Source organism: Dendronephthya gigantea, unplaced genomic scaffold (assembly GCF_004324835.1).
Source record: "Dendronephthya gigantea isolate DGI-Jeju-01 unplaced genomic scaffold, DenGig_1.0 000077F, whole genome shotgun sequence".
NCBI classification, from domain to species: Eukaryota; Metazoa; Cnidaria; class Anthozoa; order Malacalcyonacea; family Nephtheidae; genus Dendronephthya; species Dendronephthya gigantea.
In genome coordinates, this window is record NW_021163087.1 from 391,611 (window position 1) to 411,825 (window position 20,215).

The following is a 20,215-nucleotide window of genomic DNA, read 5'->3' on the forward strand; positions in this document are numbered from 1 at the left end:
TAGTAGAAAAATTACAATTCTCTGATAGTAATCAGTTCATGCTTGCAATGTGCAAATATGTTTGGTATGAATAAAGTAATATTGATAATTATGTGAAATGCATGGTAGATAAAAGAACGAAGAGGATTTGAATTTTCAAAATAGTTTAGGAACCACAGCTATATTTGGATGGACGCGTCGCATTTTGCTTTCATTTTCCACGGTATTCACATGCAGTGTATTATTTTGCTTCCAGGAAAACAAAATAATAACTATCCACTGATTTTCTCACGGATATGATATGGTACCACCTCATCGTTAACACAATACCACAGTCATAACTAAATATCTATCTATATAAAATAAGAGCACTGGTGGGGGTCCTTCCATTCTAACTGCATTGTCATGCAGTTGGCGTTCATGATCAACCTCCATGTGTAAACATTATTTAATTTACTCAAATATGATTTTAATTCAAATATCATACAGTTATAGAGTCAAGACGCAGTTTCCTAATTGAATATAGCTAGCACTTAATCGTATCGCAAATTTAAGCTTTATCTTTTATAAAGAATTAAAGATGTAGGCTACTATCCTGTATATTAATCTCACAACTTAAACATTACCTCATTGCCGAAACAAATTTGATCTTGGAGATTCAAATTGAAAATTTTCATCATCTTATAGCATAGTGTAGTTGAATATAGAATCCATATTAATTTTTGCTATAATAGCTATAGCTATGTATAATTATCGAACAAGTAGCTAAACCATTGGTTTTCTTGCATGACTGATACACGGACACATATTTACTGATACATTCCTGCGTTAATCCCTCTTTTTTCCAACCCATTAACGAGAGCCGTGTTTAAAAAAGGGCTTTAAAAAAAACGAAGCATTTTGTCTATTTTTGAACCCCATAATTAATTTCTCACTTATGTCATGCCGTGGGCGCATCTATTTTCAAATTGTGATCGTTCAATTTTACGGAACTACGCTTACAGGATACTCCTCACATCAGGGAGAAGAACTGGTAATGTATATATACTGGTTGGTATTCACGCATTTCTCTATTCTAAAGTAGCTATTACTGAGGAATTAAAGTCTTCGAAAGAGATCGAGGTAAGCATTTGTCACATTTTTGTCATAAGTTTAACAAATTAAAAAAAAGAAAATCAAACTATAATGTTTAAACTTTTGCAAAATATATTCTAAAGCATCGTATGAAACATTACAATGACTTTGATTCAGATTATCAACAGCAATGACATATATATTAAAGGACTATTCCATTTGCTGGCCGAAATCAAACGACTTTTTTTCCCTTTATTTCCTAATTCGATCATAACACCCAAATAAATAAAAGTACGGCAATTTATATATTATATATACCTAATAGCAACAGCAGTTATGATTGACCGGACAATTCCCTGGAACTTTTGTAGCTATGCAGTGGTAATTCATTATTGTTTATAATCACTGATCATTTACCTTATGTTCTAATTATGGATAAGTTTACCACATTCCTTGAAAGCGTTAAATGGTATAAAAGATCAATTTTCCTTTTTTTAATTCAAACCATGCAAATTATATAAAAACATACAAAATATTAAATTCCTCTGATGAGGGTGCAACTGTTCAGATATAATTTTGGCAAGTTAAACAATCAGGTTTCATCGTCCAAAGTTAGAAACTGTATTGCCGACATTATTTTCTTCTTTAACTATACATACAACGAAACCAGTATGCATCCAGTATTTTTATGGCCTACTATAGTTTAGTTTCTCTTCAGTAGATCGAAGAAATAAATTGTGTTGCAGTAGACTTCGCAGATCTATAGCAACTTCACCGCACTGTGCCATGTATGCTTGTGTTGACTATACATGCATCGTGCGTATGTACTGAATTCAGTAATTTCTCCTCATAGAGTGAAGAAATGGCAGAAAAACTAAAATCATCAAAAGTTTGTGAAGGTTTGAAGTTCTAACAACTATTCTTCCAACTAACCTAATTGCATGCAACCTCGCGTACTGAACAGGGAATGTATTATTGATACGGTCATTAGACTTCCCTGTCCTGAAAACTATTTACACAAAGGTTACATAGGATGTCCAGTTCAGTATTCTTGTTGCAGTAATTGCCCTGCTTTTGCTCTACGCTTTTCTGTTAACAGTTGTAGAAAGGGCAAAATGCAATACCTATCGCATGCTCTTCTCCGGTTCAGAAGCAGTAAAAAGTTGGTCTATAATGACATCGCAGAATGTTCAGAGAATGTTAAAAGATTATCATGGTTTAAATTTATTAGAGTTTCTTAGATTTTATAAGGTTTAAATATAAGGTTTTTGCAAAATCGTCGTACTGAAGATGATAATATAGGCTACCACGATTCTATACAAATACAATATAACTATAAATAAATATTGGTGGCAATTGTATTACATAATGTATGGCTTGATTTCGTTTTAAAGAAAAAAGTGAAGATTCCGAAAATTATTGTTCAAAGTGGGGCGTACTATCTTGTATTCTTCAAAACGGATGAAAATGAAATGTTGGACGCAGTGAAAATTGCTGCAAAGGAGGGATGTCGCAAAATGTTGGTAAGTAGTTGTAAAGTGATATTGACTGCATGTTATTTAGAAGAGCATTGCCTAATAGTATTCCAGCCATTACCAAAAATTGATGACATTTAATCCATACATAATGGCCTTCGAGTTCTACTAAAAAAAAAATTAGCCGGTGAACAAATCGAACGTTCCATAGCCTTGGAGCACTGTTTGCCGACGTCTGTTCGACGACGTACATGGATAGAACAGCTGTTTATAAACGTTTTGGTAACCGAATCGAAATGGGCATTTCTGCAGTCTGCCAAATTTAAAAATATATTGCTCAAAATTTTGGCCGAGTTCTCTCAACGAACTTATAAAATCGCTCACAATCATAAGAACATTTTGATTCGGATTGTTGATGAATTGACGTGTAACATACCAATTAAGAAATTTTGTTGTAGATGTTGTCTTTCGTATTTCTGATATAAATTTTCCTGTACGGTCCGGATTTTTTCTGTGTTCGCTTTAAAAAGTATTATCAGTCAGTTGGCGGAACGTAGAAACACCCAAGGTAAGTAATTCGATGATTTCGATCATCAAAACGTTGTAAAACGGCTGTTCTATTGATCCAGAGGTCGGCAAACAGTGGCCAACATCCAGGACAACGGCAATTTTAGGTATTGTACTCCTGCAATATGTGTTTTATAGTAAAAATTAAAGGCCATTATTGTTGAACGCAAAATGCTAAATGCAAATTAATGCATATAATTTATGCAGGTCACCATTTCGCAAATTTCTGGCAATGAAAGACATAAGGACGATTAGTTGCTTAAATTATTCCTACAGACATGCAACTTGTAATGCAATTCAATTTTTGAGAGCTTGCAGTTCGGGTTGCTATATCAGACTATACTTTTCTAGATTTCCTGCTTAAAAGGATGCTTTTAAGATGAAATTATATGGAAGCTATTAATTCTCCGTTATCTGCATATTATTAATTCTATTTACTGCCAACTGTATGACAAAATTCGACTGTAATAAGATTATTTTTAGAATGGAGGTTCAGCTGTTGATGCTGTAGAAGAAGCCGTTCGCATTTTAGAGGATGATATACATTTTAACGCTGGTCGTGGATCAGCACTAAATACTGCTCATAAAGTAGAATGCGATGCCATGATTATGGATGGTGACAAATTGCGCACTGGTATGTGTATTAATAATTAAACCAAAACCACATCCCGCAACTGAAAGATGTCTCATTACAAAAAGGATACAGACTGTTCATTATGTACATTAGCGAAGTATTATTACTCCGGCGTCAGTGTCGGAGTTGAAAATTCGCCTCGGTTTTGTTTTGTTTTTCGTTTTTTATTTTTCGTCGTCGCAAGTGTGTTTGGCGCAAAATATACTAATATTTGAAATCTGTATGTAACCGTATTTATCTACGTCACATTTTGTCTCCCAAGAGTTGTGGTGCACAGCTTTGTCTAATTTTCCGATGCGCGATTCAATTTCGCTCGCATGATACGGCAATTCCTTCACGACGAACAAATAAACAGTTCTTTTGCTTCTGCTCGATTAAGTTCAGACTTAGATCAGAATATATTTAATACATGTAGATACATGTAGATTCTGTTCCTATTTTAATAATATCGCTGCCATTCCGCCGTTTATACAAAATTGTGAACCAAGATGGTTTACCGGCGAACCAAGATGGTTTACCGGCGCGTTGACACGTAACTGATACTTGATACATTTACATATAGTGTGCACAAGATCTTATATTTTTCAATTTTCGCCTCAATAGTTTCGTTCTAGAAAGAATTTTTGTTCAATAATAAAAAGTGTATTAACATGAAGTTCTCGAAGTCACGCAATTCATTACATAATCTTTAAACCCAATTGCAGTACACGGCGAAAAAACATGAGAAGATATTATAAGTTACATCACATGGTTATTAACAAAAGCTTGACTGCTTCAATTTTGAAAAACAGACCAATAATTTCTATTACAATATACTGTATGCAGTCCTATACACTTTCACATACACGCAACCTTACGACACTGGTAAGAGAATGTTGGGAAATGACCATTATACATCTCAAAATTTTCATTTATATAATATACAAAATTTGCAGAAGAATTTACAATGTTTGTGTGGAACACGAGCGTGTGCAAGCCAAGCTAAGGGCTGCTTTCCACTGCACGTTCATGCATGTTGAAAGTCTAAATCCTCAATTAGTCATATTTTGAAAAGCTTCAGATAATAACAATTTGGAAGCATTTAAACTTTTCCACGCCTAAAAAACGCGACACCCCTAATGGCCACTTTCCACAGTCGTAAAAGATTAAAATCATTTACATGATACTTATGAAATCAACGATCATCTGATGTCTCGACTTTTTACTGCAGACATGAAAAAATTCTTTGTTGTGAAATGTAAACTTGTTATGATATAATCCAGTGAATAAAACACGAAGTTTGAAACAAAAACAAAGTATATTTAGGAGCACAAAAGTATCTAATCAAGTGTGACTTTTTAGGGGCGGTGATGGCTGGAACCAATTTCAAAAATCCGGTCAAAGTAGCAAGAAAAATTATGGATGAAACCCATCATTGTGCCTTGAGTGGAGAAGGAGCTCGGAGATTTGTCCAACAGATGAATTACAATGAACTGCTTTGTGATCCTGACGAACTCGTAGTGGAAACAAGTAGACAAGTGATGGCTATGAACTTTTCTGAAGTTTTACCTCGTTCATATAAAGAGGCCTTGCCATTCGATACCGTATGTGCTGTTGCTTTGGATAAACACGGTCATTTTGCTTGTGCCACATCTACAGATGACTAAATTAGAAAGCAAAATTTCATACACAACGTGGTTACTTCTTAAAATAAGGTTTAACATTGTCTTATATAGGTTAAATTATAGAGACATTAGTTTTTATTTATGACTTATTACGCTAACATACCTCAGGCGGTATACCTAAAAAAATGGTTGGTCGCATCGGTGATGCTCCATTGGTTGGCTGCGGAGGATATGCAAATGAGTACGGTGGAGCAGCTTCAAGTGGATGCGGAGAAGCAATAATGAAAATGACATTAGCAAGAGATGTTGTATTCAGTATGGAAAATGGACAAAGTGCTATGGTAAAGTTACTGTTTTGTTATTCAATCATTTATAGCAATTTGCATTTCAATTAAACATGAACATATAATATAAACTGAAAACTTATAACATCTTAGCTTAATTGCCAGCTTTTTCAAATGTTAAAGGTAATAATTTCATATTTTATATTAATTTTTCTAAGTTAAAGATATAATGCAAGAATGCTTCCAATCATTATTTTTTGCTTGGACCCTTTTCATCTGCTATTAGGAATCTGCTACAAGTGCTGTGCAAAGGATGAAACAACGCTTAACAAAAGGCTATGGTTCTATAATTGCCATTGACAAAGATGGTAAGTTTGGAATTGAAACCAATTCACCTTCCATGCTTTGGGCGACGTGTGATCCTTCTCAAGCAGTAGCGGGACTCAGAAGACTAGACGATCCACCTGAAAATTGATTCCTTAGAAGTGATAAATTTCATGCAAGTTCATTGATAAACCTAATAGCGCACTCATTTTGTGAACTATAGATAAGTATTTGAATAATAACCAATATATAGCCCATTTTGAATACATATACGATATACAGGCTTCTATGGCTGAATGTATTTTAGTTGTGATTGATAATTGATATATTGCATTGAATAAATTGCGTTAAAAATTTTGATACTTTACAATATTCCTTGCTAATTTGCAAGCTCTTACGTTCGTTCTGTGCATTTGTTCTGTTCACAACAATGTGAGACCCTCTGGTGTAAAAATTTCCGAAATTTCACACGTTCTTCTTTCAACGCAGGTTCTAGTTAATCCTATTTACTCATGAGGCGTAGCGAACCTAAATGGTGTTAGATATAGTTAGATATTTAGACAGAACATCGTACTTGACGTGGACTTTGACTTCAATATTCTGATATTCTGAAATTCATATTGTTCTATGGAAGCCTACAGCAGATTTCAGACCTTTTCTTTTGGGAATTTAAGAAACTTAAGGTTCTAATCCTCCAATTAAACTGCTAGTGTCATGCCAGCAAATTGATAATGGTGCAGCTCACAATCGAAGAACGAGTTATTGTTTTACATGAAAACGAAACTGAAAATACGCCTGAAGTGCTAAGTTCGCTATTAGTCGTTGGTTCACGCACTTAAACCAGTATGTGCCACTAAAATACGATCACAACCTTCTCAAATTCGAGGGATCAAACCGTACCACTGTGTTGCAAACAAAGCGGATATTCTGGGATACTAAGTGTTGCACTAAAAGCTTTGAAATGCTGTCCCCAGGAATTCCAAAATTGAAGTATTTGTAAACAGCGTGCAAGGCCAAGAGGAACAAAAAGCCGATTTCAAATGCCAAATAATTATTAACGCGCAGGCAGTAAAGGAGTTTAGTTGCTCCAAGATGAACAATCATCAGTTTCAATTAATAAATATTGTAATAAAATATTAATAATGTTACCTTTCCATTTGCCAGAAGGTGTACCGATAATATAAAAATGATTTTCCAACCCTATTAATACTTTTACTTTCAAGATATATACGTTTAATTATTGGATTAGGTTGAGTGTGATATCGAGAATTATCAAGCGGAAGTTTGCGTTATTCGCCGAAGCGAAGCTGAGGCGGATAACGCAAACTGAGGCTTGATAATTCTCGATATCATGCGAAAACCGAATTCAATAATTGTATTATTATGTATTTCCTTTTTAGAGAGGAAGCCTGCGCCATTGACAACAAACTAGCGGCAAAAAATTACGTCCCTACGGATAATTTTCAATGTCGTGTAGGTGGCAAGACATTGGGAATTATCTGTAGGTTTTTAGCCAATCACAATCAAGATTGCATTAGTAATGGATAAAAATTCGAAATACTATTCAAGAAATATATAACATTTAACCGTTGTCTGTTCAATTACAGATACACACTATCACGTCATTTGATAAGAACGAAGAAAGTGGCCACGAGCCGCCGTGAATTAGCACGTACGTAGGTCGAAACGTCGAGATGTTTTTCTCTTCAAGGCCAGAAATTACTGACATGGAATATGCAGATTGCAGTAAATATAATTTGCGTATTTGTTCAAGTACTTTCTTGCTGCACTACAGGGTGTATAAAAAAAAAGGTAATCCAACTTCAACACGCTATTGTACGTGAACTACTCAGTCTATGAACGAATTTTTTCACATTCGAAAAGATCAGGCTTTTAACTATCGGATGACATGCTTTTAGTACCAAATGGTGGAAAAATGAGCACATACGAGGCTGATAAAAAATGTTAGTCGCAATCGCATATTTTCACCTTTGAGCCTAATTAAAGCAGTGCATAACAAAAGAAAAAACAATTAATCACGAACATGTCACAGCTTGCACTGGTTTTACAGCATGTTTATTGCAATTATTTACATTTTACACTTTTTAAAAAGAGATTATGCGCCGATGCCTTGAACTTGACCACCATCTCTATCGATGATACAAAGTTGACGTCGCCGCCGCATTGCTTGGAATGTTCTCCTGATTTGATTTTTTCCTGCTTAATATGCATATGGGGGTAGTTTACTCAGAAGCAAAATTCTCAAATTCAGTCCCAAAGGGAGTTAATTTCAATGGTTTTAATCCCAACTCTCAGAGGTGAAAATATGCGATTTTGACTAACACTATTTTCTCATTTTTTCACCATTTGGCATTAAAAACATGTCATTCGAAAGTTAAAAGCCTGATCTTTCTGAATCTGAAAACATTGTGTTAATAGAATGAGTAGTTCATGTACAATAGCGCACCAAAGCTGGCATCACCTTTTTTTTGATACACTCTGTATGAATTATATAGCGCATTCTTGAATTATGAAAAATTTGAGAAAAATCATTAAATTTTTACAATTTGCCGTAGTTGTTTTTTCTGAAGGCACTGTTTACATGATCTTGGGTACCAGAAACACCATACCCCCCCCTATCCCCACCCAACCCCCACCCCCTACCCTACCTCCCACACATTTACACATTTGACAACAATATATTACAATTTCAATCTCCTGCAATTAAAAAATCTTCATTTAATATCAAAACATGAGTCACACTAGAACGTTCTGCGTAGCCAAATGTCATTCGTGTCACTTGGCAGTTTAAACGGTGTCCTTCTGCTAAGCACACTAGCTTTTAATGCCATAGACTTCGGCTTGACCACGTACGTGATAGTGAAAAGTCAGGCAGGATAAATACACAAACTTACGAAATTATTTACTATTATCTTATTATTATACTAAATGGAATTTAGTTTTCTGGGCCTTCAAAAAGCGAAGGAAATGTCACAAGTCGTTTCACGTAGGCCGAAACGTCTAGAAGTCTAGAAGTTACGTATATGGAATATGCAGATTGCCGTAAATAATTTGAATATTTGTTTAAATTATATTGCGCATTCTTGAATTCCGGAAAATTTGAGAAAATCATTAAATATCTACAATTTGCCCTTGTTATTTCGATGATTTTGGTTACCAGGAACACCCTACCCGCGAGACAACTATTTTAAAATTGTACTAGCTTTCCTGCTTTTTAAGTCGAAGTTTTAGCCATTTATTATAACGTTGAATACATTAAACTGTACGAGAGGTTCAAGAATGCCATTTCATGCGAAGGAGGAACATATTGACGATTATAAACTAAACTTCATAACAGCTCAGGTTCTTTAAACTGTAAATTTACCATGAATCGAGTCAGGACTCGAACCGAGATTCCGAAGAGTGTTGGTGCGAGTACGCAACCCTGCTTTACTCCGCTCTTTATCTTGAAGCTCTCCGAGGTTGAACCGTCAAAGACTACAGTGCCAGTCATATCGTGATGAAAGGACCTGATGATGCTCAGCAGTCCGCGTGCATGGGCACTCTATCATTGGCAGGATCTTGAAGAGACCGTCCCTGATGTGGAATGCTTTTGTGAGGTCTATGAAGGCTACGAAGAGTCTCCGTTCTCTGAAGAAGCTGTCTCTGCTCTCTGCATTTCTCCTGTAGCTGTCTGAGGGAGAAGAAGTGTCGATGGTTAACCTGCTGGCGTGGAAACCGCACTGGGATTCAGGGTAGACTCTCTTTGCGAGGACCTGGAGTCTATTCAGGGCAGCTCTTGCAAACAGCTTTCCAACGATGCTCAGAAGGGAAATGCCGCGGTAGTTGTTGCAGTCACACCTGTCACCTCGATTTTGGCGTCTCTCATATATTTTGCGGTCCCTTTCCCGTCGACTGCAAACTGAATCTTGGAGCTGAACCAAGTAGTCATAAGCACATCTCCTGGCGGTCTGCTTGACTTTGCTGCTGGCTTCCTTTAGGGTCAGTAGGTTCTGTTCGCTGAAGCTGGCTTAGTAGGGCAGACATCACAGCATTCTTAGCTTCAACAGCACGTTTGATGATGTCCTCAGCGTACTGACTTCAGTGACATTGCTGAGTTGTACACGGCATCCCGGCTTAGGATGTTGTAGCTCTGCGGGCCTGGCGGACCGCACTTCTCCAGGGCTGCGGCAAACTCTTCTACTTTGGCTTCGTTCCGTGTGTTGCTGGCGCTGATGCGGGTTTGCCATCTTTCGTTGTGCGACAGATCCGTCTGGCTCACACAAACGAGTGGTCTGTATCGCAGTCAGCGGTCTGGTAGCTGCGAGAAACCTTTTCTGAGAAACCTTGCGGCATTGTTCGAACATTCCATGTGCCCAGCTTTCTCTTATTTTTCTCGCTGTTGTTCAGTTGCAGGTGCACCAAACCAAGGAATGATGGACCGAACATATCTCGATATTCGAAAAAACAAGAAAATTCCATTTGCCATTTTGACATGACGTCATTGATTCGGAACTTGTCGGTCAAGTCATTGACTCGAGCCCTGACTCGAGTCCTCGATATTTCAGTAGATACCCTAAAATTTTACTAGTAGTTTTTAGTAATTGATGTTTCTAAACAGCGTTTTAAGTTAGCTGGGCCTTCAAAGCCCATAGGGAATTGTGACAAGTCGGTTGAGATTGCAATTATTTTCTTTGAATCACTGAATATTAGTGCGTATACTATTGAATATTATTGCTAGAAATGTCAATCAATGTAAATGAGGTGATTCAAATTCATCTTCCTTCAGCTCGACATTATTCATATCAGGCTATAATTGTATAGTTCATTTGAAGTCTCAATAATTGTAATTGTGGTATTATTCATTAATTTTGTCAATTGCAACCAGAATGGCACAGACAGTGTGACGATTGAGTCCCGCTGCGCAAGTTTTTATATTTATTTATTAATTTATTCATTTATATTTATTATTTTTGGAAATTTATTGTTTGTGCTGGAGTCGACTCAGTCGAAGAACACGGACTAAATCGCTAGGCTGGCCACTCAACCATTCTCTACGTTAAAATGAACCTCGAACATACCGCAATTATTGATGCAACTCATCATAAAATGCAACGTAAAATTAGGTAACGTGGGTGGCAAAGGTAATAAATATAGACATACTATCATGGACAACAAAATTCTCCAAATTCCGTATAATTCGGCTAAATGTTGCTAAATACTTTCGATGTCTGGATAAACTGTTTATCTTAAAATTGAATGAATACCTGTCATTCTAATGTTGATACATTCCAAATAACAATGCAAGAAGCAGGTTGGCAGCATCTTCAAATAATTCCGCATCAAATGTGGTATAACAACTGCCTAAAATAGACTAAAACACTTCTCGACGTTTTTAAGTAAAAACCTTCATCAGGAAATTCATTAGATCTATTCCTTGCATAAGTCTCCCCCCTGTCGGCTACAGCGTTAATCAGTTCATTTCTACATCAGTTATCAAATAACACATATCTCCAACGGTAGAGACAGTTAAGAGGAGAGAACATTATTTGGTTTGTTAACCAGGGGCCAGTTGTATGAAGCCCGTTTAGCTTAAACGGTGGATAAGCTAAAAATAGAAACCAAGTCTATCGTTTTATTCAACAAGCAAACTAAATGTTTTTAACCATGCATAATACAAAGATACTGTTTACAACTACATAATTATTCAGTGCATAATATTCAAGTTGACTCATTCAAGAGAGATGTAACAGTGTTAATTTTGACTTATCCACCGTTTAAGCTAAACAGGCTTGATACAACCAGCCACAATGAGGTTACATCATAAGAAGCTGTCTCTCAAACAATCAGTTCGACATTTTTTGATAACTTGTTTGAAGTTTTGATAAAATAATTATGCATGCGTTTGTTTCAACTATATAAACATAGTTCGCTATACATAGTTCACTGGAACCTTGAAAGTGATACAAGGTATAGATCTGATGTAGGAAATAAGCTACAGCTGTATGCATGCATAATTGATCATTCCTCGTCAAGTTTTAGTCTGATCAGTGCTTACGAGTTTAACAGAACGAACATATATAGCTACAAGTTTGAAAAATATCTGCTCTTGGGAAATATATAACTGCAGTTAAAACTAAACACATTACCCCCGGTTAAAGCTGGAGCCTAAAGTCGATAATGATTTCTATTGCAAAATCAAATGGTTGTTACTCATAATTATTAAGAACCATGACCAGCCGACAATTTAAAAAAGTAAAGTAAAAAGCAAATTCCAAATAAACAAGACATATGGAGAATCAAAATATAATTCAAACAAGACACAGATTGAGACTGTAAATTTTCGACTTTATTACAAAGTCATCTTCAGACAGAATGAAATACAATATTTTACAACGCATAATATACGACACAGAGAGAGCGCACGTGTCAATCCAGCATGTGGGCGGAAGGCCGGTAAACCAAGCAGAGCGAAACATGATAAGGTTGTGAATAAAACTAAATATGTATGCTTCCTTAAATTAATCTATCTAACATATTGTTGTAAATATAGCATACATATTTAGTTTTATTCACAACCTTATTATGTTTCGCTCTGCTTGGTTTAGCGGCCTTCCGCCTACATGCTGGATTGACACGCCGGGTGCGCTCTTTCTCTGTGTTGTATATTATGCGTTGTAAAGTATTGTATTTCATTCTGTCTGAAGATGACTTTGTAATAAAGTCGAAAATTTACAGTCTCAATCTGTGTCTTCTTTGAATTATATTTTGATTCTCAAGATGTTTTGTTTATTCGGAATTTGCTTTTTACTTTACATAATTATTAAAATAGCGAAGTTAGGCTCTAGCACAAAGTTCCCTTTTTTTCTCTTGATAACATTGAATTTGCTATATTTGTGTTAAATACCACAATGGATATAATTATAATAGTTCAGAAAAATTCTTGACTAAACAAGCAACTGAAGCAAGTGAGTGAAAACAATACCTGGAAATATACTGCATCGATATAGAAGTCACGACAGGAAATTGCGTCACGCACAAGTGTAAGCTATATAGATATTATATAGCGAGGCCTGACCAAGACAGTTGCTCATTTTGTGCTGGCGTGATTGGTAGAAAGCATATTTGACAAAATCTGAAGTTATAAAAGGGTAAGGTTTTATATTGTACAAATAACTTATATTTATATTATATGTTATCTTATATTAACGTATATTCATATTTATATGTTTGACAGATGAGGTAAAAACTTCTGCCGAGTCAAAGTTACATGAACTACTTTTATATGGCTCAACTATATTTTTGCCGCCCCAATTTGTCCTTCTTAGCTATAAAATATTATCCTGGCGCGTGCGCCAGTCTTGGCTTATACATGCAGTATTAGCGTGTAATATGTGTAAAGTATTTACGAATGTAAATGGTTCATGCTCTGTAAATGGTTCAGTGCTTGATCGTATTCTTCTTCAATCGTATGCGACGTATCACGCTCGACGCGCAAAACGCGACCTCATCTTTAAACAGCGAAATATTAACAAGGGCAATATTAACAAGGGACCGGTTGTATAAAACTCTTTAACTATGTTTTGCATAGTTAAATCCTAGTTAACTCAGAAATACACGATTCGAATTCAACAAACCCAACAAAAATAAAACGAAACAAAAACATTGCAAAATTTGAATGAATTGGGGTGCTTTTATCTGGAAGCGAGAGGACATAACCTACATTTTGTCTTATTTCATTATTTAGAGGCGCTTGTTTACAGTTGTGAACGTTGGAAATGAAGTTGATCTTCGGAATTATATTTCTTCTCACTTTTGCACTTTCAGGTTGGACTTGCATCATTTTTAATTTGTATCGTGTTATCATCCACCATAAAGAATAGAATGAAAATAAATGTGTACTTTACAGTATTAATAAATAAAAAAAAAAAAGACAAACATCACTCCAAAAAATCAACGAATATACTTTGATATATCTCGTCCTAATTATTATTGGCCTTCAGGGGTCGGTTGTATCAAGCCCGTTTAGCATAAACGGTGGATAAGTCAAAACTAAATAACACTCTTACATCTCTCTTGAATGAGTCAACTTGAATATTATGCACTGAATATGTAGTTGTAAACAGTATCTTTGTATTAAGGTAAAAAACATTTAGTTTGCTTCTTGAATAAACGACAGACTTGCTTTCTAACTTAAACTTATCCACCGGCGTTTAAGCTAAATGGGCTTGATACAACCGGCCCCTGAGCAGGTTTTCATGGCATTGACGATACTGCAACCGCCCCTGAATCTCTAATCTTCAGTTTTATATAACGTTCAGCTCTATTTTACAGCACATTCCTTCGCTTATTGGACACCCTGGCTAGACCGAGATAACCCATCTGGATCAGGAGACTATGAATTGTATACCCATCTTCCAGGAAGGGTAAGTTTTGTACAGACCGTGCATTTGGTCAAGTTTAAATTTTAATCAGTAATAATTAATTCCTTTAGATGCTGCGTTCAATATCAATCTTCAGATAAAACTTAATAATATAACATTGCTTTGAATGTTCGAATGCATAAAACCCCTTTTACAAATAATTCTAACGCAAAAACAGGCCACTATCGTTTTTTTTTATTATGGGCAATATGACAAATAATCATATAATATGAACGTAATAAAGCATACTCCTGTGCAAACGTCACCTTAATTTCACCTTACTCGCCTTAAATAACCCTAAGTCACCCTAAGTTTCCTAGAATTGTGACAGGTTGTGGTAAGTTTCCTTCAAACCTAAACTAGTTGTCTCAGTTTAAAACTTCGGCAAACTGAATAAAGTGATATAAAACATATCAAATACTGCAAAGTTATAAAAAACATATCAAAGGTAATTATAGTTAATATAAAGGTTCATCGAGTATAGAGAATATACGTATACAGAGAATACCTGCAGTGCAGTGTTGTTCAGCTTTGATCTGCAGAGGTACTACTGTACCTATGCAGATCAAAGCTGAACAACACTGCACTGCAGGTATTCTTTGTACGTATATTCTCTATACTCGATCAATCTTTATATTAAGGTATTTATATTAGTACAGTACAGTACGGTACATTTTCAATAAAACTAGTGCAAATAATTTCTTCAGTGAGCTTTCTCTCTGGAAAATAATACAAGATTATTTTCCAGAGAGAAAGCTCACTGAAGAATAAATATACTTTTGATTTTCTAGAAACTAATTAATTGAAATATTCTTACTGGCTTATATAATTGTATAGGCTCGTTGCCGTGCAGGTTTTAAACCAGTTGGAGCAAACTGCCGAGTAAAGGGGAGCAATATACCCTGGTATAGAGCAAACCAAAACATTTCTCCTTGCAACCAATGTACACCGAAGGGATTCGCGTGTGTAAACAAGGTCAACAGTCAAAGCTGTAAAGACTACGAAATCAGGTTCCTTTGTTACAGACGTAAGTACGCCAAAAAAAGCGATTGGTGGAGTAGTTTGAGGGGTTAGTTATAACTATAACTAACTATAACTAATATTCTTAAAAGTTTGCATGGTGACGTAAATAAGTATGTAAATATTTAATACTCGAAAACTTTTGGTCGATTAACCCGGGCCTTCATCAGTGCAATTACTTGAGAACACACATTTACACGTCACTTAAATATCACGTTCGTCATGATTGATTTGCTCGAAGTATTAAGTTTTGCAGTATTACATATGGTGTACTTACAAGATAATTTACTTAACTATGGCTATAACTATAACTTTAACTATAACAATTTTACCTATGTTTAATCTTGGCCTTCATATGACTAGCCGTACGTGTCGTTCATTATTGGACACCCTGGCTGGACCGAGATAACCCATCGGGATCAGGAGACTTCGAATTGTATGCTAATTTTGTTGTCAATGATCGCAGAGTAAGTTGCACGCTAAACTTTTTGTACACCTTTATACACCTGATAAGACTATATACCATCGTCAGTCAGAATGTTCGAATACAACCCCCCCCCCCTTACAAAGTATTCTATAGTCCATAAGCTCAAAACAGTTTTAAACAGCGTGGTGAAAGAGCAAAATAATTTATAATCTAAGTTTAATCTATACGTTAACACAGATGGGTGTTTGTATTTTCTTTATTCCATTTTGCGCATGCGTACCCCAGAGCCGATCGCTAATAACCCAGTTCATTCAGTGGCGTAACTAGAACGATAATTGGGGGGGGGGTGAATTTTTGTAATTGCGATAGCTTACAATAGAAATCCATCGGGAAGAAGTTAATATATGAATATTCACTCCCTCAATTATCGTTCTAGTCAGCCCCTGAGTTCATTATTGGTCATGGAGACAAAAATGTTTTAAAATAACCGCCATTTTATATACTCTTTATACAAACAAAGCAACTTATTGGGGGTGACAGGGCGGTTGTATTCCGTCTATTTTAAGTAAAACTAGTGGAAAATATAAAATTTTAAGAGTAGAATAAACAAAGGTCTTGAACTGACTAATTAAATGAAATATTCATTGTATAGCCTCCTTGCCGTGCTGGTTATAAACCAGTTGGAGCAAACTGCCGAGTAAAGGGGAGCAATATACCCTGGTATAGAGCAAAGCAAAAAATTTCTTCCTGCAACCAGTGTACATCGAAGGGATTCGCGTGTGTAAACAGCAACACTCAACGCTGTAAAGACTACGAAATCCAGTTCCTTTGTTACAAACGTAAGTACGCCAAAAAAACCGATTGGTGGAGTAGTTCAAGGGTTAAACCGTAACCATAACCATAACCATAACCATAGCCATATAACCATAACCATAACCATAACCATAACTATAACAACAACCACGACCACAACCATAGCCATAACCATAACCATAACCATAGCCATAACCATAACCATAACCATAGCCATAACCATAGCCATAACCATAGCCATAACCATAACCATAACCATAACTATAACCATAACTATAACCATAACCATAACTATAACCATAACCATAGCCATAGCCATAACCATAACCATAACTATAACCATAACCATAGCCATAACCATAACCATAACCATAACCATAGCCATAGCTATAACCATAACCATAGCCATAACCATAGCCATAACCATAACCATAACCATAGCCATAGCCATAACCATAACCATAGCCATAGCTATAACCATAACCATAGCCATAACCATAGCCATAACCATAACCATAACCATAGCCATAGCCATAACCATAACCATAACCATAACAATAACCATAACCACAACCATAACCATAACAATAACCATAACCATAACCATAACCATAACCATAACCACAACCACAACCATAACCATAACCATAACCACAACCATAACCATAACAATAACCATAGCCATAACCATAAACATAACCATAACCATAACCATAACCATAACCATAACCACAACCATAACCATAACCATAACAATAACCATACCATAACCATAACCATAACTAAAGCTATAAGTGCATAGTCTAATATATTTTATAAGCACGCTTTATCCAAATTACTTATTCCCAAGCTGATAGTCCATATTACCTAAAAATAGGTTCAGTGAAATAAAAAATCATTCTTTCTGTTAAGGTTTTTGAAACACGTGCAGATATGAAGTTGCTGGTAATAGATGCAAGATCTAATGCTTTGCTGATTGAAAATTCTGATACCATTTTTAATTGATTAATTTCTCTTTGTTGTATTTTTAATTCATCAAACAATTGTTAAACTGAATAAAGTATTTTTCTCTTGCTTTGGGCCGGATAGCGTAATCGAAGGTAAACAGTTAAGATTCTTCCAAGCAGAACAATACTAAGGTTGCCTACACTATGCAGCGAAGTGATGTATAGTTCTCTTAACCAGCGGAGGATTAAGGTTCCCTCCACCCAGTTTTCCTCAACCAACGACGATTAAGCTTGTCTCAACCAGTGAAGTGATAAGGTTCCCTCAACAAGAAAAGTGTACGTTGAGTTTCTCTCACCCAGCAAAGGGTTAAGATTATCTCAACCAGCGATAGTTTAAGATTCTTTCAACCAGCAAAATGTTCAGGTTCCCTAATCATGCAGCATAGTGATACCAGCGAAGGATTAAGGTTGTCTCAACCAGAAAAGTGTTAAGGTTCCCTCAGCCAGCAAACTATTAAGCTTCTCTGAACCAGCGACTATATCTTTGTTTAAACTACGCTCAATTCATATATTGGCACAGCACGGATAAAATGGTTTATTAGTGCTCAGATAACAAGGTAGAGCACGGATGAAATGGGAATGGATACCCATTTTAGCTGTGTGCCGTGCCAATAAATTGAGTGTAGTGTAAACGGACTTATATTTCGTGCATAAGACCAATTCTGTTAACCAAATATGGAAACCAAATTTCGAGCATTAGGGAGTAATAGAGAGGTTTTAGTGTCGTGTCTTGAAAACTATCTATCCACCGCTATCCTATCTACCCACCGCTATATTATCTACCCGCCGCTACCCTATCTATCCCCGCCATCCTATCAGAAAGCTCTGACGGCCTGCAACGTCCCCCTATTCTGCATTCAAGACGACAATTTCTGTGCGATTCTTTCTTTGAAAAGAAATTTCTATCGTACCAGTCCTTTTTAACGAGTCTGACAGCGACAGTTCTCCATAGGATGCGATCATTCACCAAACTATTAGCCCCCGGTAATAAACTCGGCTGAAAAAGTCTTTTTTGAAAAAGATTAATTTTCTGTATCCGTTGGTTTATATTTTTGAAAGATTATTAACATGATGGACTTTTGAAGTCTCCTTTGGATTTTAAGTAAATCAAAGAATATCACAAATTTCGCACCCCGTTTCATTTGGTCAGACACAAACGCATTCTCTCTTAAGAGGTGACAATGGGCTAGCGTTCACTGAAAGGACAGACATTTTTCGTGATGATTTGATTCCCCATGTGAGGTTGGTTGAAAACGGTCATCACCCTCTAGTAACCGAAAACGGTTTTATCCCCCAGTTTCAGAATATTGTTATCTATCCATTTATTATTGACGAGTATATGGTGCATTGTTCAATTGGCAAAACAGGACTTGGTTTGCAATTGAATCTTTGGTTGGGATGTAGCGAAGAACTCTACTAAAAAAAAAATGATGCATGCGAGTTGAAATTTCTGCATGGTGGTGAACAATTTGAAGATATTCTGTTCCAGACAAGGAAAGGCATGTCCTAAATTTTTTGATCATGTTTTTCTTAACTTCTCGCCATAATTGCATGGCCCTTACTAACGCATTCAATCTGCTTTGTTTTGTAGGCGAATCTTTTAAATAAAATAAATGAATAATACGTTCAAGCTACTCAGTTTAGTGGGGATTTTAGAGTATCATTAGGAACAAAATGGTTAATTTTTTAAGTTGAGATTTTAGTTTATATTCAAAAAATTCTGAATATTACCTGGAATAAAACTTCGAGACAAACCTTCCTTAATAATCTAGAATGCTGTAAGAGAACTTACAAAACTACCTTCTTGGCGCCAATACAAGGGGCATGCTCTTGTTATATATTACTATAATATTGGTATGGACGTCCGTTCTACGCATCACTTTTGGTTATATGTAACGATATATTTAAGAAACTTTGATGTAATTTCTCAAGATAAACTATATAGCTATATAGAACTCTATAATATACATTTAAAGTCTAACAAACCTATACAGTGCATGTTAGATACTCAGAATTAAAAGCTAATATTCGTTTGAAACCATTTCACTTATTTGTTCATTAATGCTGTTAACATTGATAATTTTGCATAATCAGGGCAAAACATGATCCTATACAAAGCCGAGGGCAAAACGTGATCCTATTTCATAATTCTTTCAACTGTCTTTGCGAGCCTTGACCGGCAATGTAATTGTGAAAATCAGTTTCAAAATCATCCATTTTACTTGCCCAACGCGTACTGAATGGAACGCGTACTGCATGAATGGATCACCTCAACGCGTTCTGAATGGATCATCTTGTCCCAAGCTTGGCAAGGAACGTGCTTACCGCGAGGCCTTTGTTGCGGGGAACGTTGAATACCAGGGTGCTTCACACAACCGCAGCCGGCAGCATATCAAATTATTAACACATGGAGGATGGATCAATTAAAAGAAATACAGGTTACGCTGCTTCCGATTTAGCCTGTGGTGAAGACATAAATCATATTCAATAGCGATACGCCCATTTCCCCTTTTACTGGCTTTTAGTCTTCGTGTATAGAACAAGTACATGCATCAATCTTTTATTATTCAAATCGTTACGTGTT

At 36.0% G+C, this 20,215-nt stretch overlaps 2 protein-coding genes across 2 annotated transcripts; both read left to right on the forward strand.

Annotated features, from left to right (window-relative positions):
- Positions 1-2,226: 2,226 nt before the first annotated feature.
- On the forward strand, positions 2,227-6,163 carry LOC114532031 (isoaspartyl peptidase/L-asparaginase-like). Its single transcript, XM_028553624.1, has 6 exons — positions 2,227-2,304; positions 2,448-2,576; positions 3,579-3,729; positions 5,071-5,367; positions 5,502-5,674; positions 5,904-6,163. The coding sequence occupies exons 1-6, from the start codon at positions 2,227-2,229 to the stop codon at positions 6,090-6,092; spliced, it is 1,017 nt and encodes a 338-aa protein (XP_028409425.1). The 3' UTR covers positions 6,093-6,163.
- A 6,829-nt stretch (positions 6,164-12,992) lies between these two features.
- On the forward strand, positions 12,993-17,683 carry LOC114532072 (cartilage intermediate layer protein 1-like). The gene is made up of 7 exons (XM_028553663.1): positions 12,993-13,092; positions 13,689-13,768; positions 14,276-14,367; positions 15,202-15,391; positions 15,748-15,851; positions 16,464-16,650; positions 17,537-17,683. Exons 2-7 carry the CDS (start codon positions 13,720-13,722, stop codon positions 17,542-17,544), a joined length of 630 nt encoding a protein of 209 aa, XP_028409464.1. The 5' UTR covers positions 12,993-13,092; positions 13,689-13,719; the 3' UTR covers positions 17,545-17,683.
- The last annotated feature ends 2,532 nt before the right edge of the window (positions 17,684-20,215 follow it).

What these genes read in the sequence shown, in the direction of transcription:
- LOC114532031 (XM_028553624.1), top strand. Translation starts at nt 2,227, where the DNA reads ATGACATCGCAGAATGTTCAGAGAATGTTAAAAGATTATCATGGTTTA. An exon ending in AGTTTCTTAGATTTTATAAG is followed by an intron (nt 2,305 to 2,447) that starts GTTTAAATATAA and finishes TTCGTTTTAAAG; the next exon opens with AAAAAAGTGAAGATTCCGAA. An exon ending in AGGGATGTCGCAAAATGTTG is followed by an intron (nt 2,577 to 3,578) that starts GTAAGTAGTTGT and finishes GATTATTTTTAG; the next exon opens with AATGGAGGTTCAGCTGTTGA.
- LOC114532072 (XM_028553663.1), top strand. Translation starts at nt 13,720, where the DNA reads ATGAAGTTGATCTTCGGAATTATATTTCTTCTCACTTTTGCACTTTCA. An exon ending in ATACCCATCTTCCAGGAAGG is followed by an intron (nt 14,368 to 15,201) that starts GTAAGTTTTGTA and finishes ATAATTGTATAG; the next exon opens with GCTCGTTGCCGTGCAGGTTT. An exon ending in CAGGTTCCTTTGTTACAGAC is followed by an intron (nt 15,392 to 15,747) that starts GTAAGTACGCCA and finishes TCATATGACTAG; the next exon opens with CCGTACGTGTCGTTCATTAT.